General features: G+C 36.8%; 1 protein-coding gene across 1 annotated transcript in view; it reads left to right on the top strand.

Moving 5' to 3' along the window:
* The window catches only part of LOC149833165 (NADH dehydrogenase ubiquinone complex I, assembly factor-like protein (DUF185)), a 48,004-nt gene extending 24,637 nt beyond the window's left edge, over positions 1-23,367 (top strand). The window contains exons 7-13 of the mRNA XM_090013380.1: positions 9,079-9,119; positions 11,805-11,893; positions 12,111-12,291; positions 12,397-12,513; positions 19,315-19,359; positions 22,187-22,312; positions 22,785-23,367. Coding sequence (XP_089869506.1) covers positions 9,079-9,119; positions 11,805-11,893; positions 12,111-12,291; positions 12,397-12,513; positions 19,315-19,359; positions 22,187-22,312; positions 22,785-22,928 — 743 coding nt within the window. The 3' untranslated portion in view covers positions 22,929-23,367. The remainder of the gene's footprint in view (positions 1-9,078; positions 9,120-11,804; positions 11,894-12,110; positions 12,292-12,396; positions 12,514-19,314; positions 19,360-22,186; positions 22,313-22,784) is intronic.
* The last annotated feature ends 2,946 nt before the right edge of the window (positions 23,368-26,313 follow it).

A 26,313-nucleotide genomic window follows, 5' to 3' on the forward strand; every position in this document is an offset into this window, starting at 1 on the left:
TCCATCCAGATGACCGGAGAGGTCCTGACTCTTTATAAATGGGATGATCTGTCTTTTCCAGGTTAAAAAATTTGAGTTATTCTGTTTCTCAGAGACTAGTTGACTGAGAAAGCTTGAGGACAGGCATGACTGCACATGAGTAAAATCCATAAAAAAAACTGAACTGACACTTAGGTATGAGAGGTAAAGGTAGAGGGCTCGGCGAATAGGGCACTCCGCGGCTAACAGAAAATCAGAAAAAAAAAACAGAGAATAATGTATTGAATCACAATAATCGAGCCAAGAAAAAACACACTAAACAGCAGAGAAAATAGTTTCAGAGCCCACGAAACAGCAGAGATGTATTGAATCAGCAGAAGAAAAGAGGTCGTCTGTCACCGTGAAATATTTTCAGAACCCACGAAACAACAGTTGTCTGTCACCGTGAAATATTTTCAGAACCCACGAAACAACAAAGGGTACAATAGAGGATAAGAGGTCACCGTGAAAGATTTTCAGAACCCACGAAACAACAGAGGACACAGCAGAGGATAAGAGGTCACCGTGAAATATTTTCAGAACCCAAGAAACAGCAGAGGATCCGTGATCGTGATTCAAAAAGGAAGAAAACCACAGTAATCGAGCCAGCAAGAGGTCGTCTGTCACCGTGAAACCGAGGTCGAGGTCTAAGAGGTCTATCACCGTAAAGCTGAGATCGTATGTCACCGTGAATAGGAGATTGAGATCTGTCACCGTGAAACCGAGGCAGCTCTTCACTCCCAGTCGTCACGCTGCTTTGATACCATGAAAGAAAGAGGTACCCGATCTCTGTATTGGCCTGTCACGAGAGAGAGAGAGAGAGAGAGAGAGAGAGAGAGAGAGAGAGAGAGAGAGAGAGAGAGAGAGAGAGAGAGAGAGAGAGAGAGAGTGCGTTAGTCGATTGTGGCTACGCATCTCATTCTATTAATATGTAAACATACAATTACTAGGGTACAGAAGTACCACTTAATACCACATTAATTTTACATTACACGCTGATTGGATTTGGATCCGATCCAATATGCAAAACGGGTCGGGTTGCGGGTCCTGCATAAATATGACAACTCCTTTTCAGTAATGACATCTTCAAGAGAGGGAGATGTGAAGGAGGATAGTAGAGAAGATCTTATTTGTTCAAACTCGGGCCTTAGCCCATTCAAAAAGTTAAAAAATCAATCTTCTTCTAATTGTGTATGACGAAGCTCTATGGCTTCACCACTCCACTTGGGTTCGAGCATAACAAGTTCATCCCAAATGGAGGAGAATTCATAAAAGTACTCCCTTATAGTCATCTCCCATTAAAAAAAGGGTTAGCGCCCTCTTTTGTAGGTAATACTTATGCGACAAGTCCCTGGAATCTATGTCACATGGGTGCAGGTGCGGGGATTCAACACTTCCAAAAAACCCGGGTGCAGGGGTGCGGCAGGGGCAAAAATGTAATATATATATATATATATATATATATATATATATATATATATATATATATAGAGAGAGAGAGAGAGAGAGAGAGAGAGAGAGAGAGAGAGAGAGAGAGAGAGAGAGAGAGAGAGAGAGAGAGAGAAAAGGGGGTGGGGGTTCCCCCGGCGCGGGTCAGGGTTCGGTTTTTTGCTGGGGTGTTTGTTTGAAGACTTGTTACCCACGTTCTGCTTGTTGTGTTTTAGCTCAACAAGACAAAATTGATGAACCAAAAGGATTGGCAATCTGATCGACCGAGCCTGCTGCGTTCTGCTGACTGTCATGATTCAATCATGTCTGAAACTCCCTGGTCTTTATGAAAAAAAATATAAGCGAAAGGTTTGATGTGGTTTGTTGGAGAGTCTTCACGAGGCCTACGGCGCCACTGCCACGCCACTGCCTAGGGTTCTTCAAATTTCATTTTATATATAGTTGCACACAGATGACAGCTAAAAGAAATTTATTGGATTTGACATGTGGAAAAGAGAGGTCTACAAGGCTACGGCTAGAGCACCCATCTCGTCAGGAGAAAAGTGAATACTAATAGCCACCAAGGCTCTACCACCACCATTATCATTTATTATGGAGAGAGAAAATCCTTGACGAAAAATGATCTGGTTGGTTGAAGCATAAAGACTTCAAAAGGCTCTTGAATTTTGGTTTTAGTTTTTGAGGAAGGTGGATCATCATTTCCAAGTTAACAGTATGTTTTCCAATGCTGTGAATTAATTGTTTGGAGGCAGGAATAGCATGGGATGCCAACAAAGCTCGTCAGATGTTGTGGACACAAGTGCCCTTTATAAAACAAGAGCAGCAACAACAAGCAACTGTCCAATTTTTTTTTTTTTAATTCTACAACCCATTTCGTAGGGCAATTTTTTTTTTTAAAAAAATCCAAACAAAAATGGACCGAAATGACCTTGGGTGCGGTCAACGCACCCATGATCGGGTTGACCGCACTCGGTGCCGCACCCGCACCCGCACCCGCCTCGACGCGGGTGCGGCATCCTGCTAGCCGAATCTCTGTGACATAGCCTGGAAGTGTACATCTTCTTAAGGTACTCCCACGCTTGAGAAACTTTTTAAAATTTTATAATGTTGGCGTTGATTCTAGTCTCAATGGAGGAAAAGATTCAAGACAAGATCTTGAAGTTCTTCATTTTTCACTCATGTTTTCTACTATACTCCTCAAGAGCCTTAGTTCTTTCATCTCCCTCAAGAATTTTGATTTTTCTTTCTTTAATCAAAGTAATTTTAGGCTCCGGTTCCGGAATCGAGCCTTGAACATAACCCTCAAACTCTTTTTTTTTAATGTGAGCTTTCATATTTCTGGCCCACACGTGATAATTGGAGTCATTTAGCTTGAAATCTATGTAACAGGGATTCGGCTAGCAGGGTGCTGCACCCGCGTCGACGCGGGTGCGGCATCGGGTGCGGTCAACCCGACTCTGGGTGCGTTGACCGCATCCAGGGTCATTTTGGTCCATTTTTTTGGATTTTTTTTTTAAATTTTCCTTATGAAATGGGCTGCGGGGGGAACCCCCGGACCCCTCCTTATATATATATATATACATTTTTTTTTTTTGCATTTTTGCCCCTGCCGCACCCAGGTTTTTTGGAAGTGCCGAATCCCCGCACCCGCACCCGCACCCATGTGACATAGCTTGAATCCAAGAGAAAAATGGGAGTCTTTTTCACCCATTAGAGAGATAAGATGAGATAAAAGAGTACGTACCACAATAAGATTTTAAGTCTTGTTGTAGTAATCTTCTAAAATATTGGATGAAGAAGAGTCTTCACGCCATTTACCAAAAAGTTGAAGGCACGATTTCTAAGGCACTCAATATTGTGAAGAACCACACCAATTTCTGTCTCCAAGTGACCTTGCTCTGATACCATGTGAAAATCTCTATAAAAAGAGATTTTGTGTATAAACACAATGCTAGAAACACGAAGTATGCACAAAGGCACAAAGGAGAACTCTCATAAGTGCACAAAGGCACGGATACACATGCACAAGAGAATAAAAAAATATCAACTTCAATATATTGAGTCCCAAGAGGGGCTTTACAAAAGCATACAAAACCTAAAGGGGATCACCCCTATTTATAAGACCATGGAGTCATGGGGGGGCTCCAATACATACGTTGGAGCCCCTCCAACGGTTAGAAATGTAACCGTTGGAGGGTGCCCCAACCTATGTATTGGGCCCCCCCATTTTACATCATTATTAAATGACAAAAAAAACTCCGCCTGTGTAGTTATACACTGCCGGTCCCAAGCCCGGATAAAGGAGGAGGGTTGCGGTAGGCCTGTGACAGCCAGCATAAAAACTTTGTCATATCCTATGAAAATGAACCAATATGAGAATTTCGTTGGGGCGTTCCCTACTGAGCGACGCGCTGTACTCTCTAGGCCCGGAGGCAGTGATAAATGTGCAAGGGTTGCTAGGTCGTCGCCCAGAAGCGACGCGTCACACCGGCGCCCGGGTGTGGTGTCAAATAGGCAAGGGTTCCCTCACTTTGTTGGACGGGTGGGGGTAAAGAAGTTAGTCCAAGACCATAAAATTAGGTTAGCCACTTGGAATATAGGGTCTTTAACTGGTAAGTTGGTAGAGTTAGTAGATGTTATGTGTAGGAGAAATATTGATATTTTATGTCTTCAAGAGACCAAATGGGTAGGTGAGAAAGCTAAAGTGATAGAACCTTGGGGATATAAGATTTGGTATACAGGAATAAATAGGAATAGGAATGGAGTAGGGATTGTTATGAGTCGTCAGTTTATAGATAATGTAGTTGAGGTCCGTAGGAAGGGTGATAGAATTTTACTTATTAAATTAGTATTAGGTACGGATATTATTAATATTATTAGTGTTTATGCACCTCAAGTAGGTTTAGATGATTCCATTAAGCATCAATTTTGGGAAGATTTAGATGGAGTAGTACAAGAGACATCTTATGGAGAAAAGCTTTTCATCGGCGGTGACCTTAATGGACATGTAGGCATTAGTAGGGATGGATTTGAGAATATCCATGGAGGCTATGGTATAGGAGAAAGAAATGAAAGTGGAGAAAGGATTTTAGATTTTTGTTTGTCCTATGATATGATCTTAGCAAACACTTGGTTTAGGAAGAGGGAGTCTCACCTAGTAACATTTAAAAGTGGGGTTAATACGAGTCAGATAGATTTTTTCCTACTTAGAAAGAGAGATAGGGGTTGTTGCATCGATTGTAAGGTTATACCAGGAGAAAGTGTAGCTACACAACATAGAGTCTTAATTTTAGATCTTAGAATTAGACAATGCCGCAAAAGGGATAGACATAGGATAGATCCTAGAATTAAGTGGTGGGCACTGAAAGGAGCTAAACAAGGAATGTTTGTAGAGCAGGTAGTTAAGGAAGTTGATTGGTGTCTCGAGGAGGATTCAGAATCAATGTGGAATAAGATAGCGGGTGGTATGAGAAAAGTAGCTAAGGAGGTATTGGGTGAGTCTAAAGGCGGTGCACCACTAGGTAAGGATACATCATGGTGGAACGAGGATGTCAAATTAGCTATTAAGGTTAAAAGAGAGTGTTATAGAAATCTAAGTAAGAGTCGTGATAATGAGAATTTGGAGAAGTATATGATAGCAAAGAAGGAAGCTAAAAAAGTTGTTCGAAACGCGAGGGCTAAGGTATATAAGGAGGTTTATGACAAGTTGGATACCAAAGAAGGCGAGAAGGATATTTATAGGCTTGCAAAGATGAGAGATAGGAAATCGAAGGATTTGGGTATGGTTAGATGTATCAAAGATGAAACGCAAAGGGTTTTAGTCAAAGATGAGGAGATTAAGGAGAGATGGAAAGATTATTTTGATAAGCTATTTAATGATAGTCATGCTCAAGATCTTGGAGACTTCTCCATTCCTTTTCATGAGATAAATCGTGACTTCATGCGCAAGATTCAAAAGAAAGAAATTGCAGAGGCTTTGAAGAAAATGAAGTCAAGAAGGGCAGTTGGCCCAGATGGTATACCTATCGAGGCTTGGAAATGCTTGGGAGAGAAAGGTTTAGAATGGTTGACAAATCTTTTTAACTTGATTTGGCGAACAAATAAGATGCCTAATGAGTGGAGGAAGAGTACTTTGGTGCCTTTATATAAGAATAAGGGTGATATACAAGATTGCACAAACTATCGTGGTATAAAACTCATGAGTCATACTATGAAACTTTGGGAGAGGGTGATTGAGTCTAGGTTGAGGAAGGTTGTCATGATATCGGAGAATCAATTTGGTTTTATGCCTGGAAGATCAACTATGGAAGCTATACATCTTCTTAGACAACTTATTGAAAGATATAGAGAGAGGAACAAAGATTTGCATATGGTTTTTATTGATTTAGAGAAGGCATACGATAGAGTACCTAGGGACGTTCTCTGGTGGACAATGATGAAGAAAGGTGTTTCTCTCAAGTACATTAGTATAATTAAAGATATGTATGAAGGAGTAGTAACCAATGTCCGCACTTGTGGAGGGGTGACAACCAATTTTCCGATAACGGTTGGGTTACATCAAGGATCTGCTTTAAGCCCTTTCCTATTTGCGATAGTGATGGATGAGCTTACGAGATCAATTCAAGAAAATGTACCGTGGTGTATGTTGTTTGCTGATGATATTGTTTTGATTGATGAGTCTAGAGCTGAGGTTAATGCTAAGTTAGAATTATGGAGACAGACATTGGAAGCTAGAGGTTTTAAGTTGAGTAAGAGTAAGACTGAATATATGGAATGTCGGTTTAGTAAGCAACGAAGTAGTGATGGGAGTGTAGGGAAGCTTGGTGAGCAAGATATACCGGTGAATGATTATTTCAAATATTTGGGATCCATCATTCAAAAGTATGGAGAAATTGATGGAGATGTAAATCATAGGATAAAGGTTGGGTGGATGAAATGGAAAAGTGCTACTGGAGTGCTGTGCGATCGTAGAATGCCATTGCGGTTGAAGGGAAAGTTTTATAGGACGACTATTAGACCCGCTTTACTATATGGTACGGAATGTTGGGCTGCCAAGAGACATCATATTCAAAAAATGAGTGTAGCTGAGATGCGGATGCTTAGATGGATGTGTGGAAATACAATAAAAGATAAGATTCGGAACGAAGAGATACGTAAGAAGGTAGGTGTTGCACCCATTGAGAATAAGATGCGAGAGAATCGTTTACGGTGGTTTGGACATATTCGGCGAAGGCCTAATGATGCTCCAGTTAGAAGGTTGGAGAAATGGGAAAATATATTAGTTAAAAGAGGTAGGGGTAGGCCTAGGAAGACTTGGATGGAGATGATAGGAAAGGATATGAATGCTTTGAACCTCACCGAGGACATGGCGTTGGATAGAAATGATTGGAGGAAAAGGATTCATGTGGAAGACCCAAAATGAATTTCTTTTTTGGTTCATATCGCTGACCCCAATTGTTTTGGGATGAAGGCGTAGTTGTTGTTGTTGTTTGTTTGTTGTATTAAATGACAAAAAACAAAAAACAAAATACAAAAAGAAAATTAAGAAAACAAAATACAACATATTCTCAAATGAGAATATGCGTAAAATATGTGAATTTACATAAATACCCTTATCAGGTTTGATATATATATGTATCTTTATATATATATATATGTATATATATATATATATATATATATATATATGAAATATATAAAAGATACACTACATTTTAACAATACTAATCAAATGATTGGTCATTAGCCTAGGTATTTTATAGATTGAGTATACTTAATGTATACCGGTCCATTAGTGGTAGAATAAAAATTTTACTTTATTTATTTTTTAGTCATTTTTAAATGATTTTTTTGTTCCTTTTTTTAATTTTTTGTTGGTCAAAATATGTTGACCAATTTAGCCATTGGACTAGTCCCAACTGCTAGTTGGAAGAGGTCCAACTGCTCTTCCAACTAGCCGTCGGATCTCTCCCAACTAGCTGTTGTGCTAGTCCATCCTTTTTCTGCCTCTTCCTCTCTTATATATTGGTGAGTGTGTGCTTTGTAAACGTGAGATAGTGATGGGTAGTTTAGGTGTGTGTATGAGTGTGTTCGTAGTGAGGATAAAATGTATTTTGTATATTTTTTGATTAATAAAATTATTTATTTTTTACTCTTGATTCCAACTTTTGTCTATTTGGTGTTTATATCCAAATGCGTTATGCTATGGCATTTGGATTTCATTTCCTCATAGGATTTAGTATAATTTTTTACTTTTTTGCATCTTGGGTTTCGTGCCACTTTGTGACAGTTCTGGTCATAATGGCAGATGCAGATGCGTGCATGAAAGCTTGCACTCACATGCATCAATTATTTATATTGGCATGATTGCAGTGTCTATGTTATTGATCGATGGTCTAGTACTAGTTATTATACCTTTTTGACTATTCTATCATATTATAGTATTTGAAATTATTACCTGCAGTAACCAAAGCCAACACTGGGCCATGATTTTTACTTTCTTATGTTGTTTATCTTTTTCCCTTTATCAGTCTTTCTCTTTCAATGTTCAGTCCATTCTTTCAGAAATAAGAGGATCATCATCATTGCAGCTAATCTCCATGCGCAAGCAAATGTGTTAAGCTCAAATGCTACTTGCTACTTATTTGAGAGCATAACCACTTGAAACTATGGCTCGTTTCTTTGTCAAGTTCCTCATTCATGACTTCAAAATGCTTGATCACATCTTGAATTTGAACAGGATAGTAGTGTACATTATATATGTCCTTGTGAATCCTTAAGGGCATTATGGGTTCCCTTTACTTCTTGTATTATGTATATAATTTTTAGTTTTGAGCAATTATTCTATTAGTATCTGATCGATTTTGCTGTTCTATACTTTTGTCTCCCTGGTTTGTGCTTTGCATCTGAAATCATGTTAGTTTCCATTTCTATATTAGATCATCTTTACCTCTATGCTTCCACTGAAAGCGCATGCATTCACATGTACAACGGTGTTCATGCATGTGCACATGCACTTGAACCTATAAGCATAAATAAACATTAAACATACAACTGGCATAGGGAAATGAGAATTTGTAGTCGAAGGTCGAAACCTTTGTCCATAACTAGCACGGTCATTCCCCTCCCATGATGGGAAGACAAAGCTTGGTGTCAAACTTTGCACTACTTTGGCTTGTTTTTCGCTTTATTTGCATCTTGATTGTTATGTAGTATTTATCATTTGATCCATTTAATAGAGTTTCCTCTTTGGTAGTTTTAATGGGAAAAGGTAAAAATGAACTTTTGCAAAAGAATTTTTTGATGTAGATGCCACCAATCTGTGGAGCACAGCTAGCATATGCCTCAGATTGCACTTTCTATTATCTTGAGACATGGCCAGTGTGTCATGTGAGGTATATCCTAGTGCATATTCCCAAGTAGGGCTTTGATTGTAATGTAGATAGTTCATGTATATATATTCTTGTTTGACATTTTCAGTTCTATGATCTTGTAACTTTTTATGATTTGTGTTTATTGATTTTCTGCATGATACTTTTCTTGTTTCTCTGCAAATGTGGTTTGCATGTCTATAGTTTCACCTATGCTACTAAACTTGTTTGCACAATGCAGGAAACGTGGACCCTCAACCTTGTTGGGTTATAATGCTTGAGGTAGTTCTCTAATGAATGTCACTCACTCTTGTTTAAAGTTAAATCTAAATCATATAATTTAGTTCACACTTATAGTCTTATTCTTCTATAAGACATATCATTTGGATAAAATCATCTGCGGATTGTTGACTATATTTCTTTAATGATGGTGGTGGAAACTGATGTTCTTTCCCTGTTCATATTATGTATTTCTTAAATAGGATCCTGCTTGTGAATCGACTTTGTCCTGCTTTGCATGTATTGTGAATAGTGGCTGACAAGTACATCTAATTCTGTCAGAAGAAGCTCTCCTCTTATCTCCAGTGGCTTGCAACTGTGATATATTTATGCAGGTTAATCTTTAAAAAGTAAAAGAAGAAGAAACAACCTTTAAAAAGTAAAAGAAATTTCCTATTTCTTTATGTTCAGTGAACATTTTTAGAGAGCTGATTTTCCTGTTCCTTGATGTCCTTATATCTAGCTGGCTTGCAATATATATGAACCCAATCTGGTTGAAGGTGATGCTGTATTTTTTACCTCATGTTGGTTAGGATTTTGAGAGACAATAATTTAGTTAATCGCAAACACTCAAGTTCTATATTTTTTGGAAAGGTGTTAATATTCGTGAAGGAGTTAATTTGACCAACTAGAATGTAGTCACTCTTTACACTAACAAAGGTCTGACACATTAGAAGAGCAGCCTCATGCTTTGGTGTATGTTTTCCAAATGATAATGGTTACTTACTAAGAAAGAAGTGGTGGATTAGGATGATTAAAATGGACAGGTTTCCAGCTCAGCATGTACTTGGAAGGATCAAATTAATAGAAGAAAAGGTTCAACAGATAAAGAGATCAGAGGTTGAGAGGCCCTAATGAGGACATTGAGCATGTGTTGTTACTTCTGTGGAGGGTACAAATATGAGTTGGATGAAGGGAAGGACACTAGTTGGTCAGTTGTCTTATGCCTCATTAATTGGACTGCTGACTTTTACTCTTTACTCTTTATATATATAGGATACTGGATCCATGCTAAATGAAACATTTTATTGGATTTCTGGTGCTTTTTCGAAATTCTGACCATACAGTTGTGATCTATATGTTTGTTTTTATAGGAATCAGTTCTTGGAGCATTTGATTCCGATGCATGGATATGTTTTTATAAGGTTTACAAAATCAATGGCCTACAATTTTATAAATTTTTGAGGCTTCAAATACACCATTTTTTCCATAAAAAATGCATGATCCAAGTGTCGATTTCTAGTAAATCAATCATGCTGAACACGGTCAGAATTTCGAAAAACCACAAAAAATCCAATAAAATGTTTCATTTAGCACCATGCCATATTTAGCACGGATCCTCTCTCTCTCTCTCTCTATATATATATATATATATATGCAGGTGCCTGCACACACACACGTGCAAGCAAGAATCAAGTGCACTGTCACTGCCCCCCCCCCCCCCCCCCCCCCCCCCAAAAAAAAAAAAAAAGGGGTTTTGCTCCACAGTAAAAGCCAGCAGTCCAATTAATGAGGCATAAGACAACTGACCAACTAGTGCCCTTCCCTTCATCCAACTCATATTTGTGCCCTCCACAGAATGTAACAAGACATGCTCAATCTCCTCATTAGGGCCTCTCAACCTCTGATCTCTTTATCTTTTGACCCTTCTATTAATTTGATATTTCCAAGTACATGCTGAGCTGGAAACCTGTCCACTTTAATCATCCTAATCCACATATATGGGAATGCAGTTGATTGCCTATAGCCATGGTCTTTGGTTTGGTTGGTTACTTGGCATCAAATCTCTTACCATCAACAAGCTTCAAACGATGCACCTATCTTTAGTTTAAGATGCACTCTTTGCCTTTTGAACAAGGAAATGTTTCCTCACATTTTTGTACATTGCCCATTGTTTGTTCAACTCTTTGATTTAGTTGCCATGTACTTAATGATGTTATCGTATGCACGGCTAAGTTGCAAGTTATTTTTAGATGATGCAGTCCAGGGGGAAGGTGTGGTAGGCCACTTTGTCTATTTTGCTCTTGTGATTTTAATGGGCCATTTTGATGGGAAAGGAATAATCTTATCTTCAACGATGTTCCTGAGAACTTGTCTCTTTCTTTATGCTTGAATTCACTATGAAATCCCGTAGAAGGGCCAACATTAGGTGGCTGGATGGAGATCTTATCTTGGCTTGGCTCCTGATGGGGAAAATAGGTTTCTCCCGCATCAAAGACTATTTTAGCAGCCAATGCTATTACTTGAATCTTATATCTCCTAGTGTGATTCATTGTCATTTCTTTAAATTTTATGAATATGAAGTTTTTCTTATGAAAAAGAAAAACAAACATTCAGAGTGATTCCATGTGCTTATATAAGCCATCCATCGAGTACAATACTTGCATATCTTGGAATTGCAGATGCATGAGTTTACATGTTATTTGTTGACTGAATCTTCAAACTCACTTTGCTTTTCCACTCATGTTGTTTTTACTTCATATTTGCTGCTCCTATTTTACCTCAAAATCTACTTGGACCACTTGTATTCAGTACATGAAATGCATGTGTGCATGCATGCACAGACGTGCACATGTGCACACTGTTTTGTTCTTTTCATTGTTTTTGTAAACTATATAGTTGTTGCCAGCTGATAATTTAGTTTCATTATGGAGTAGATCATGCCTATGCTATTCATTATCCTTACAGGTGCTTGACAATCTTCCACATGATCTTATATATTCGAAGGACCAAATTTCCCCCTGGATGGAAGTCTGGCTTGAAAAGCAACAAGACAGGTTTTCCCTCAGATGCACTCAGTATCTTGTGTATGCTAGAATTCCAACAATTAGAGATATAAGCTTGACTGTTCATACTAGCTTAGGGCTGACAATTTTTTCTTTATGCTGCTTTCTTTATTCTGGGTGTCTATTTCACCCCTTTCTTGTCTGTACATTCTTTTGAACTCCATTTCGATCATTCTGAATTGCCTCTCCTTTTTTCCTCAAATGCTAGCTTCTCTCTCTTGGAGCAATTTCGGCCATTGCAAGATCCACTGATCATGCGTTGCATTGATATTGTAAACATGAACAAAGAACCAAGTAACTTAGGAGGGAGAGTCATCTCAGCAGCTGCAAGAATTTGGTCAAAATTTTTTCCAAGTAACCGAAGAGCTTGGATGCCAACTGGCTGTTTGGTATTCTGAAAAAATCTTGCAACTTTTTTCATTTAGTTCTCTTATTTTCCTCATGTTGCTTTGCATGGAACACATGAACTTTAATTTTTGAAGTTGTCAATTCAGAAAATCTTTGATGCTTTACATTGGGCGTTACCAAAGATGTCGCTGATTGCTTCAGACTTTAGCTACCTTCCAGATGTGAAAATATCTGGTGAGAGGGCTCCTCTGGTATCAGTGAAGGTACTAAACTGAATTTTCCCTGCACACCAAATGGTTATTGACGGTCATCTAATTTATTTTTCATTTCATTGGTTTCCTATTGTCATGTGTGTGATCTGGGCTACAACCGTTGAGTGGGGTTCTTCCATTGAGTTTTTAATTGCAATTTTTGCTTTTTGTGTTTGTTAACGTCATTGGTGTCCTTGAAATCATACCCTAACTGGTTCCAAAAAGCATAGTGCTGGCATTTGCTTAATATGAACTTGCAGATTTTATAATCTATATTTTATTTAGTAACAAACATGTATAAGACAAATATCACAACAAATATCAATCTTGGCTATATCTCGGCAAGACACGATAATATAGGTTTAGTTGATAATTCTCAGGAAAAATTCCCTGCTTAAAATTTTTAAAATATAAAATAGCAGAAATAAGTAAAAAAATAACATGTTTGGATAATAAAATACACATATAATAAAAGAAACAAGTAAAAAATATAAAAGAAGGAAGAAAAACATAGTTAATATATAGAAAAGAATTAAAAAAGTAAAAAGTAACTCATAATATCATGCTATTATTGTGATCATGTTGTAATATTATTGTGATATATCATGACATATATAAATTTCTGATATTTTCAAAATATCATGATGTTTTTCCTTTAATCTCATTTTATGAATTTACAACCATATTATTGCTATATTTTCTAAATATCGCCTATATCTGTGACTATGAGTATAAGATCAATTCATGTTAGATGTGCTTTTAGAGGGAGATAAAATCAATAGCTCATATTGCACTAGAAGTTTATGAAAAAGGACCAAGTTTTTTCATTATATTAATTTGATCTAGAGCATGTGGTTTAGTAAATAAGCAAGGATAAACACATTGGGTCCAGAACTTCAGATTAAGTGAAAAACACTTGAAATGCGCTTTTTGTGTAGAGGCCTTTAGAGGAGAACCCACACACCCTAAGAGGCGTTAGCAATTTGGGTGTTGATTCATGCATAAGTGAGAGGTCTTTTGCAGATTTATCACATCGAATTAAAACTTATACAGTTATATACATCCAGAGCATGATTCAGTGGTTCTATATATACCCTAAGTTTTGTAAAGTTGAATGAGATAAAAGAATGTGTTGCACCGTAATCAAATAAAGCAAGTGTCGCTTGTCCAACCTTGCACCAAGTCGCCTTTCTTTAGTTGTTCAGCGGTAGTAGCATAAACTTGCCCCTGAACCTTCTTTTGGGCGACCTGTTGTTGTTGTTGGTGTTACTGCGGTTGTTGCTGCCTTCCTCCAGTGGTCTGCCACTATCCTCTTCTGTCAATTTCAAGCGTAATGACCGACTTTCTCGCAATAGTGACAAGTGCTCGTGTTACGGGGACACGATTGTCCTGGATAGAACACGACTGGTTCTACATCGGTGGTGGGCGGTTCCCTCGCTGTTGTTTCTGCTTCTTGTAGGGAGGTTGCCCCTTTCCTCTGGTGAATGGTGGCCTACAGATTCCACCCTTACCACTGGACTTGTTGTCCTTCGATATTTGCCGCTCCTCACTAAGAGTAGTGACCACTTCTATGACATCACTAAAGGAATTGGGTCCGTTGGTCATGTTCCATCTTTTTTGCGGATTCATGCATAAAGTTGTTGAGAGTCGCTATACCTTTGGTGAAGGTGCTTAGATTGGTTGACAGTGAAGACATATCAACTATGGGTTATCTTTATGAGGCCATGAATAAGGCAAAAAAAGCCATTAAAGATAATTTGAAATTATGAGTCTTGTGGACGCCATGCATAATGAGTGAAGAGAAGGAAGAAAAGAAGGAAAGAAAGAGGAAGGGAAAGAAGGAAAAAGGAAGCAAAGAAGGAGGAAGGGGGTCTCAGTGGTCGCTCTGCAACAGTGGAAGAAAGAAGGAATGTGGGAAGGAAGAGAAGAAGGGAAGAAAAGAAGGGAATAAAAGAAGGGAATAAAAGAAGGAAAAAAAGAAAATAAGGAAAGAAAGAGGAAGGGGGGTCTTAGTTGCTGCCCTGTTACAGGGGAAGAAAGAAGGAAGGAAAGAAGAGAAGATGGGAAATAAGGAAGGAAGGAAAGAAAGCGGAAGGGAAGGAAGAAAAGAAGAAAAGAAGAAAAGAAGAAAAGAAGAAAAGAAAGAAGGGTCTCAGTGGCTCCTTTGCTTTACATCTATTTTTTTTTTAAATCTCAAGATTTATTGGAAAACCTATTATATCCCGATATTATACCTCGCCGAGATATAACCGATACCAATATTTGTGACTATGCTCTCTCTCTCTCTCTCTATATATATATATATATTAGTAATGCACTAGTTCTGCCCAGTTTTCTCGTTTTGCCCTGTTAGGCCCATTCAAAATTCATTGTTTTTAGTATTTTTTCTCACATCTAACACCACAGATGCGATCTATAGGTTTTGTTTAATGAGAACGAGCTTTTTGATCACCAAAATCTGACCTGTGTACTGGTTTTTTCAATGATCCAAAATCAATGGCTATGAAGGCATCAATTTTTACCGGCTCATAAAAATACCATTTTTTGTCAAAAGAACATGATCCAAGAGTCGATTCCCACTAAATTGAGCATGCTAAACACATCTAACGGTTCAGATCTATCATAAAACACTTCAAACTATAGGGCCTAACGGGGCAGAACGAGAAAAGAGGGCCTAATATGTTCAGTTCTTATATATATATATATATATATATATATATATATATATATATATATATATATATATATCAGTGTTGTTAAAAACGCGCCTCAAGGCGCAAAAAGCGCGCCTCGCCTCGAGGCGAGGCCCTTTTCGCCTTGAGGCGCACTTAAAAAGCGCAACAGCCTCAAGGCGTACGCCTCATGCGCCTTGAGGCGTACGCCTTGAGGCGAGGCGCGCCTCAAAGTGAGGCGCGCATTAAAAGTCGGATGGCCCGGACCCGAGTTCGACCCGGATCCGGGCCCGTATTCTCGAAAGATCGAGAACCTGTGTCTTTAAAAAAGACACAGGCGCTTCGGGGCGAGGAAAAGCCCTCGCCCCTTCTCTCTCCACTCCATCCCCTCTCGTCCACCGCCACTGCTATCGCCGGCCACCACTCGCCGCCGGCCACCACTCGCCGCCGGCCACCACCCGTCGCCGATCATCGCATCTTCCACCTTCTTCTTTCCTCTGCTGAGATACCAGATGTCAAGTTCCAGGAGCTGGTCGACGCCATCGCGCCCGAGCTAGGCAGGCAGGACGAGTTGCTCCGACTCTTCAGGGCCTTCGACCAGGACGACAACGGCTACATCATCGTTGCCGAGCTGGCTCGGTCGATGGCCAAGATGGGCCACGCGCTCACCCTGCGGGAGCTCACCGAGATGATCCGGGAGGCCGACTCCGACGGCGACATTGTCATCAGCTTCCCCGAGTTCGCGTGCGTGATGGCCAAGTCCTCCGCCCTCACCGATTCCCAACCCTGAACTCAAACCGAAAAAAAGATGGATTTTTGTGGGGACCGTTTATCTGGACAGTGAAGATCTACCGATCGATTCAATGGGTCTGATGATCATATCATCGCATGATGATCTGATTGCCTAACAAGAAAAGGGCATCTGATGATCTGAGCTCAGTGCATCAGCACTCATGTCGTCAAAATGAAATGGTTTGGGGGAACTTCCTGTTCTTTTTTGGGCAGTTACATTCTCATTATTTTTGAGTGGTGAAACGCTGTTAAAACTACATGTCATGACCAACTGCGTCTTCATTTCCACTCCAACATGGGCTCCCAAACAAGTTTTGCCTCAGCCATGGCCCCATGGGGTGGGGCTTAATTCCAAGAATATTAGTAATAGAAGAAATTCATGAATCCATATATATGCAGGTGATTGATTATATCGTGCTTATGACCTTGTGCTGTACACTACATTTTCAACTGTCATATTTTCAACTCACTTTTCTTATCATCGTGCATGTGCTGGTCGGTGGCAATTTAAATAAGTTTGAACAATGCATCAATTTTAGAAAATTGCTTCTTAATTACAAAAATCCGACAAAAGATTGATGTTTAAATTATTCCTTGACATCAATAAAGCATTTCTTATTTATTTATAATTTTAGATCATTTTTATAGTTTTTTTTAAGTTTAAATTTTTTTTTTGAGGCTTACGCTTTGCGCCTCGAGGCTTACGCCTCGCCTCAGATTTTGGTGGAGCGCCTCGCTACGCCTCAACGCTTTTCACAACACTGATATATATATATATATATATATATATATATATATATATATATATATATAGAGAGAGAGAGAGAGAGAGAGAGAGAGAGAGAGAGAGAGAGAGAGAGAGAGAGAGAGAGAGGATTATCCTGCCCTTGTTTCGTCATATCACTGTTAGGACCTTCCAAAAATCATAGTTTTTAGATGTTTTATGTTTGATTTGAGCTGTTAGATGTGTTTGTGATTGTTGTTGAATAGAGAACGTGTAATTGATTAAGCATCTTTATGCACAGATGTATATTTTAAAGAGGTAAAAAAAATCACCGATTGATGTCATACTAAAATTTCATGATAAAATGTTCAATTTTTTACATCAAATCAATTTGAAACAAAGATTGTTTCATAATAAATAAATATTGATAAACGCATCTCATGGTTCAAATTGAGCATAAAACACCTAAAACTTTGATATTTGGAGGGTCTTAACGGTGATGCAAAGAAAAAGGGGACAGGATGAACCCCATTCTCATATATATATATATATATATATATATATATATATATATATATATATTATATGTGTGCGTGCGCGTGTGTGTGTTTGAGTAAAAAACATTGGCATACATGTAAACAACAAAAATAAAAAAGAACAAAAAAAAGGAGAAAAATGAAGAAAAAAGAAAAGAGTGGAGGGGCGAGAGGAGGAGGAAGAAGAAGAAGAAAAGAAAAAAATAAGGAGAAAAAAAGAAAAAGAAAAGAAATGAAAAGAAAAGAAAAGAAAAGAAAAGGGAAATAAGAAGAGGAAGAAAAAGAAAAGTCGGAGGGGTGAAAGGAAGAGGAAGAAGAAAAAGAGAAGAAAAACAATGGTAAAAAAGAAAAGCAAAGGAAGAAGAAAAAAGGGAGAGAACAAAAAAAGGAAGCTTTTGGGGAAGGAGGAAGAAGAAAAAAAAATAAAGGAAGGAGACAAAAAAAATGATAACCATATTCCTACGGCCTAGGTGGGGATAGCCTAGGTGCTGCCTAGACCCATAATCCTAGGCAGTGTGGCTAGCCTGCCTAGGCGCTGCTTTTGACAACTAAGCCATTAAGACCATGCATGGACAATTTCTTCTTTCTTGATAATTCCTCACTCTAAGGTAATCTAGCATAGGCAGGGAAATGATGTCTCCATACTAGTTTGTCATTGTCATGAAGTGCCTATCCAGAATAATCCTTTTGGCTACTAGAAGTTGATGTCCATTTAAACTTTCAATGGAACTACACATTCCTTTTTTTTATAGACGACACCTTATTCCTTATTTCAGATTTCTAATCTTCATCTTATTATTTATTATAACTAAACTGACTAAAAAATTATGACTATAATAAATATATATTTTGCTAACTATTATTCAATTTGAATTGAACAATAATTTGCAATATATAATCAATGTAAACTAATGAAAAAAGAAGAAACATAGCCTGAATCTTCAGCATAATCGGTGCTTGTGGATTCTTTAGAATAGATTCATGATCAAATAAAAGAGATGTACCTAGGAAGGATAAACTGTGAAGTATGCCATAGATAATATTTGGTCATGTCATCGGTGCCTTATTATCTAGTGGTAAATTGCATCTCCTTTCTTTTTCTCTTGCATGTGGAGATGTGAATGGCTAAAGAACTATATTAGTTTTCCTTTTCCTCTTTTATCCTTCCCCTATTCGAATTTTTTGGTTATGTTTTCCTTCTTTTTGTGTTGCAGGGGGAGTGGGAGGGGGGAAGGGGATGTGGATAGGGAGAGTGAGTTGGGATTTGAGCTTTTTTGGCATCATGTGCTAATTCAACTCATCAAGGGGACATAGATTTAAATTTTATAAAAAATGCTTAAATGGAGAAATATTTTTGAAGCTCTTTTAATTACTTTGAAAATCCCTACTATATCATGAAATGTTGCTAAGGTATATCGTGTGAAGCCCACTTGACATAATCAGGTTATTATACATTTAATAGGCAAAGATGCAGTTGAATGCAAACCAAAGAAATGCATTCAGAAACTATTTTAAAATAGCTGTTATTATTTTTGGTATTTAAACTAAAAAAGTTCTGGGCATTAGTTGTTTTGATTGTGGTGCTGCATAATTTTTTTCCAGCACAAAAGTTACCTTATTAATTTTCTGGTGTTCAACATACTGGGCCTATCTTTCTTTGGAAAATCCAATGCAATCTCTATGTTTCCTTTCTGTTTTCTTACAAGGATTTCCAAGGGTCCTTAAAGGATGGTTCAGTTTCATGTTCTTTATGTGCGCACTTGTACATGCACTTTTCTTTGTGTGTGTGTGTGTGTGTGTGTGTGTGAGCGAGCGAGCGAGTGAGATCTGCATACTTTGGAGTATCATGGGCACTTATTTAAATCACATGGTCATGGGTCACTGGGTCATTTTAGGTAGTTTTTATTACATCTATTGGTGGATTCTGTATCAGATATCCAGGTACAAATTGTGCATAGATATGATGGATGAAGATATACATGAGATACATATTTGATTTTTGCCATTTATATTGTGTTATTCCTTTACATTGTACTTATGATAAAAGTGAGCTTATTTTTATTTGATATCTCACTCTTACTACCTACAGAAAGATGGTCGCACTACAGACTGTAGCAGCTACTTAGATGCAACGGTATGTTCTTTCCACTGATTTGAATTTGGTGCAAATCCTTATAATAGCATGTTTGTCTTTCAAGTGAATGCTCAGCTCTTTTTCTTTTAAAGGCATTGGCAGGCAAAACTAACATAAATTCTCAAAATTCATGATGCCAACTTGGTGGATTTATTGTGGTTCATTATATGTGTGGTATTGATATTTGAGAACACTTTTGTATTTCTGAAATATAGGCTGAGTTTGATTATCTTGGATCTCATATATGAGGTGATGTCAGATCCTAGGATCCAGTCTGATGTTTTGGCCTGACCTTCCCCCCACTGGGTCATAAATTCATGAATCAGGGGTATTTTCTGATCCTATGTTTGCAAAAACCATGGATTTGGCATGGAACCCATGCCAAATCTGATCCTCAGATCTCATATCCAAGGTAATCAGTCACACTTGTAGCTATTAGAAAAACTGTCATAACATATGACTTGGATAGCACAGTTATTTTGTCTTCTTGTGCCTCTAAGTCCAACCCTCGAGTCAGCCGATGCTTGTGTGCACCAGATGCTAAAGCATGGATGTTTTATTCACTGAGCAAAGATAGGTTATAATTGTATGGCAGCATTTGAAATTTTGAAAACATAGTCCCTAGTCCCTAAGTGAGATTGCATTTAAAATTCTAAGGCATGATCTATTGTTACACCAATTAGTTGAATTATAATCTCTTTCCGTAAAAATGGCTATATCTGCTGCAGCATCAGTGATTAGAAATAAACTGTTCTAACATGATTATGTATCGAGATATTAGTATGAAATAATAGGTTGATCTTGATTGAACTTGCATAAATTTATATATGAGGGGTCTACTACAGCATCACATGCAACTGTTTCTGAATATTTATTGCTATGAGAGGAAAAATATCGGCTTTCTTAGTTGATCAGGTTAGAAGAAACACAAGGCATAGAAAAGAAAGAGAAGCTTTTGATCATACTTCTTTGGATGATTGCTTGTATGCATGCTTCTGTTCTGAAAATTGATGCATCCAGTCCTTAAAACTTAAAAGTGTGTTAAATAATCCCATCTAGGTATACCTGGTCTAATAGATTTTATTGCATAAATGATGATATTACCTATTTGTGAAGCCAAGGTTGTAAGTATCTTATCGTTACGCGTATCGGTCGGGCCCAAAGTAACACTGTATCGTATCGTAAACGTATTGTAAATTTTTAATAAAAAATTCTAAAAATTTCAAAAAAATCTAGAAAAATCAGAAAAAATTAGCATAAATTATAAAAAAATCATCACATAAAACAATGCTGAATTGCACAAAATACAACCATAAATTCACATATGAAGGTAACTATATAATTTAAATTAATAACAAACCATGCAACTGATAAGTGATAACTGACAATATAAATAAAAGACAACTACATAATTTAAATTTTAAACAATTAAAGCCTTACATTTAACCAATAAGAGTTCATGATAACTAAAAACTTACATTTAACCGTCTTACATGCCAATCTTCATCTCTAAAGTTCTAAATCTCTAAAGTTAGACTATAAAGATCCTAAAACTAAACTATCTTCTAGAGTTTATTGTCAAACATTAGGATAGTATTTCCTCAGTTCTGCATCCAACTGTCGCTCGATGATCTTTTTATGTTGAGCCATTTTTTTGGCAAGTGGGTCATCATCATCATTTTCAGAATCTGAAACAATAGTTGAAAGTTTTATCTTTGCATTTTTGCAAAATTCTTCTTTAAATTTTTTCTATTTCAGCAATAACATCAACACGAAAAGTTGCAGGAATAGATGGAGAATGACATGGACATATATTTTGATCTTGACTTGCAATATGATGTTAAATCTATGCAGCCCACCTCTAACAATAGCACCACAAAACAAACATCTCAAATTTAAAAGTAACCCTAGTCATGGTACATCATCAATGCTTCTGCAGTATTGCCATGCAGGATCATCTCTAATATGACATGAACGTGAAGTCGATATCGGAGGATCTAAAGTAAAACAAAACCAATTAAAAACTCAATAAGAAGCAAAAAATAAGAAGCACCAAACACACATTTCCCAAAAAACATTCAATAAGAAGGAAATAATAGAGATTTTGTACCTTAACTCACTTTCTTGAGTGAAAAAATAGTGAAAATACACTCTTAATTGATAAAATCGCAAAATCTCTCTCTCTTACGCACAAATCGTTCCCCAAATCGATCTCACGAAACTTAGGGTGCGTGGGTTTCCTTCTAATGAACTCTAGACATATGAAGAACTCGGCCCTCAAGAGGACTTTAAAACCCAAAATGAAAAAAAGATAATTTTCGGCCTTTTTTAAGTGCGTCGACTATCGTACGATACACCCGATACGGATACGATACACACTCATATCACGATATAAGTGTGTATCGTATCACAAAACACAAAAGTAATGATACGTATATGGTACGATACAATACGTACAACCATGTGTGAAGCCTTTCATGATGCATGTTCCTACCCTTACATTGAACTTATGGCATAACAAAAAAAAAACCACTTTATGGTTGTTGTTTGTGATTCCAAGAAGTTGTTGATTGTTTATGAGAATTGGCCATTTTGGCATATCTTTTTTTTTTTCCCCTTAAGTGAAGGTATCATGAAGATTGCAATTGTCCATTTTTTTTGTCTTCTCACTTGGTTTCTATGGTTGAAAAGTTTGGTTGTAGCCGAGGCATTTTATCAATAATTTTTAGTTTATCTTCCAGGAAGATCATGTATTAAGCAGAAATTCAGGTGTCTTTTCTGTAAGTTTGCAACTTTGCATACACTGATTTTTCTTTGCCATAAGCAGGGGTATGCAGATATTTTCTTTCCCACAGATTTTTGGCTGTTGGAACTCATTGATCATCATTGTGCTCATGGCCAACAGGCTGGAGCTGATTCAGCTAAAAAAACAAAACAAAGGCGCACAATTATAGTAAGTTCATGTTTTACAATTTTAGTAATTTCTCATCCATTATCTTCAAGCTCATAGGGTTTGACATAAAACAAATTGACCGACCTCAATTTGTTTTATGCACAAGCTTTGCTATTCATTGGCTCAACCTGATGAGACCATTTAAAGGGCCATTATGCTTGTGTGTGTATGTGTGTGTGTGTGTGTGGAGAGAGAGAGAGAGAGAGAGAGAGAGAGAGAGAGAGAGAGAGAGAGAGAGAGAGAGAGAGAGAGAGATGTTACATCCTCCTAATTTTTATGTTAAGTTTTTTTTTATATTTGTTATATCCTCTCATGTCTACTTTTTCTATTTTCTTAACATTGCAAATGATTGCTTTATATTAGTGGGCCACCCTAGGGTTCATTGGTCATTGATTTCAGATTTGAATGATGGACTTCCCATACCTGTCATGATATGTAGATTTTAGCTCAGATTTGGCATTCTGTTTTGTAGCTTGACTCTGCTGCTTTTATGGAAGAGTTTGGACTTCCGTCAAAAACAAGAACGAAGGATGGGTACAATCCACTTCTGGAGGACTTCAGTAATACAAAATTTTATCTAAGTGTGCCAACACATAATACTAAAAGGATGCCATAGTTCATTGTGCTTGTTGGTTAGCAACCCAAACGTTGGAGGTGCAAAACTAACAACTTGCCTTTGCAGAGGAGATTATTGGTTTTCCGGCCACATAAAGGTCATTATTAAGGATGGGTGCATTATACTTCCAGAAGACTTTAGAAATACAAAAATTTTGCAACCAATAATATCAAAAGGACACCATAACTCATGAGTCATGGCACATGGTAATTAGCAACGCAATTGTTAGAGCAGCAAAGCTTCTCTCTTTTGCAAGAGGAGATTATCATCATTTAACACACATAAAGCTCTTTCACTTTGAATTATTTTCTTCCAGGTCATAATTCTGACGTGCTACTGGATTAGAGTTTCATTTTTGTACATTAGCAGCTGATTATGTTTATAGGAATTTTGGTAGCAAATTATGTTACATTTCTGTTTCAATTGCTACTTTCCTGCTTTATGTTGTAAGCTGCTGTTAAAGCAAATGAAAATTTTATCTTTTACCTTGAAGACATCGAAGGAACACCACAACACCAAACATTATAAAAAATGTTCTGTAGCATTCAAGAGAAGCGCAATTCATTAAGCTTTATAAATTATGACGAAAGTTTCATGTGTACTATGTTTATCACAAAAAAAGATCCATGTAAAGGCTTACATATTGGGAATTTTGTAAACCTGTTGAAAATGGAAATTTCATTGGATGTTCGACTGTGAACTTATGAAGCGTTTACTTAGTGTGTTGCATCAATTTACATCCACATAGTGTTAATGCATTTAATTTGACTTTGTCTATGCTCTCTGGGTGAGTTTCTATGGTGGGTCACTTGAACTGTGTATAATTATCTTTATATTTTAACTGTCACTAAGAACCATAGATTGGATCAAGTCATTTGGGCCTAAAATAAGATATGTATTGTATCATAAAAAATCATAAATTTTGAAAAAAACTTTAAAATTCTAAAAACAAATCATAAAAAAATCAGAAAAATTGTCAAAAATTCTAAAAAATTTGCAACATACAAAACAATGATGAAATGCACAAAATGCAACCATAAAATCACATGTGAAACATTTATGTTTCTATGAGCTACATATTACATCATCAAATCTCACAAGAACAATGCAAAATAGTAATATCTTATGCCACAAGATTCATCAAAAAGCAAAAAAACCAAGTTTTGAATACTTAACAGTTACAAATTATAATACATAACGAAGTTTTTAAGAAGTATACCATCAACAATCGTTATCATCATTATCGTATTCTCTATTTTCTTTTTCTTCTTCTCTTCTTTCAACATTCAAATCATCTCCAATATATGTGGGGTCTCGTCATCTATGTCATGATCTCCTTCTATGTTTATCCATTGAATGTCCTCTTTATCCAGGAGGTCTGTTTCTTTTTTAATCTATTCATCTAAACTAATAAGATCAAACCGTTCGTTGTGCCTCCTTGATGACAACTTTTGTATTTGCTTAAAAAGATAACATGAAAATTTAAAATTAGTTGAGTTTTGTATGTATAAAAAATATTAAATAACACATAAGTATGACAAATAAACTTTATAATTTTAAAATTACCTTTGCCTCAATTGTAGGTGATAGCGAATGTAGGTCATTGAGCCTTTTGTGTTATAATTTGTTTATTCTCTTTATATGAATATGCTAAAAATACTCTAATTTCTTTTGCATCCACTTGTACTGTATGTTTGACTTAAGATGCGAATAACAAAAGCTCTTAGATTTGGAACATCACTTCCAAACCTAGTCCACCACATGTCTCAAAAAAACAAGAAAATGAGAAAACAATAAGACAATAACCGATACAAATCATACAATCATACAAAACATCATAACTAAATAACAATATGAAATTAAAATTGAAATAGACAAATAAAATACCTAGGCGCATCGTGGTACAATTTCACATTGTTGCATGTCTCTCCATATAATACTTTTCTTATTAATTTGTTTTTGAATTAATAATCAGGGTTCAACCTTTCAATGCAATCCAAAAGACCCTTATTGACTTTCCTGTCCATCTTAAATTTAGGAGAGTATTTAAATACAAGATTTAAATAATACGCTGCAATATGAAGATGTTGATGAAGTTGCTCAGTCCACCTATGGTCAATGATGTTCTATATAAGCAAATAAATTTTTTTCTTTTCATTTAAATGATCTTTAATAACTTCTTTTGCTTTATCCATGGCTTCATAGAGATATCTCGTAGCTGATCTATCTTCATTGTCAACCAATCGAAGTATCATTACCAAAGGTATAATGATTCTCAACAACTTCATGCATGAGTCCTATAATTGACTTTTGAATACAATATTTACAATCTCTTGTTTTTTTTTGGAATGGGGATATACATTCCACTGATATGAAGAAAATATTTTTTTAATTGTACTTTTATTCTTTACAAGACTCTGCACTGTTAAAAAATTTGTATACAATCTAGTACTTGCGCTACGAATCAACTCATCACTGTTAGTATACTTTCTCGTTAGGTTTAAAATTCATGCATGATTATAAATAAATTTTATAATTTCTTGACAATATTCAACTGTGTGTCATATCTCATCCATGCTGCTAATGTCCTCAAGCATGAGGTCTATGCAATAACCTATAATTTTCTGCCAGTTCTTTACTTGCTGCCATATAATTTGTGCATTATCAGTAAAGAGTTGTACAATGTTTTGAGGCTGAACTTCTTTCACAATCTATTACCCCCCCCCAACAATACAGCTGCTATTTTGGGCGTATCAGAAAAACCAATTGATTTTAAAAACATGGTTTCTTTGGGGTAATAGACAAGAAAATTTATCGAAGTCCTGAATTTTTTGTTTGTCCACTCAGCTGCTATGATGCTACACTTAATCTCTCTCCATGACTTCCTCATCTCATCACAAAAATCCTTCACTTCATTCACATTAGCATATAAAATCTTTTATTCTAAAGCATGATATGATAGGGATCCTATATCCAGGCCCAATATTGGTTATGTCATTTGTCATGACCTGAAAATGAAATGAATTTGCCACATTGAAAGGAATGCAGATATCGTAAAACTATATCCCAACCGCAACATTTGTCATGCTGATGAGTCATAGCCGTACGAATATCGGGTTGCATCCCATAAGTAGTCATAGGAGGAAAAAAACTCTTAATAGAGCCTCTAGCTCTACCGCCTCTCAAAGAACTCCCTTCTACTCTTTCTCCTCTTCTTTTTTTTTTGTGCCCATGATACTACTATTAGCACCAATCACACATTTCTCATTCACTGTAGAACTTTCTACATTTAATGCTACACTAGGGACTGTATATCAGAAGTTAGGGAGTTCATCTTCGTCCTCTTAGGGTTATACATACCCCAATTCTGCCTCACTCATCTTTT

Source organism: Nuphar pumila, chromosome 7 (genome assembly GCF_984573655.1).
Source record: "Nuphar pumila chromosome 7, dmNupPumi1.hap1.1, whole genome shotgun sequence".
NCBI classification, from domain to species: domain Eukaryota; kingdom Viridiplantae; phylum Streptophyta; class Magnoliopsida; order Nymphaeales; family Nymphaeaceae; genus Nuphar; species Nuphar pumila.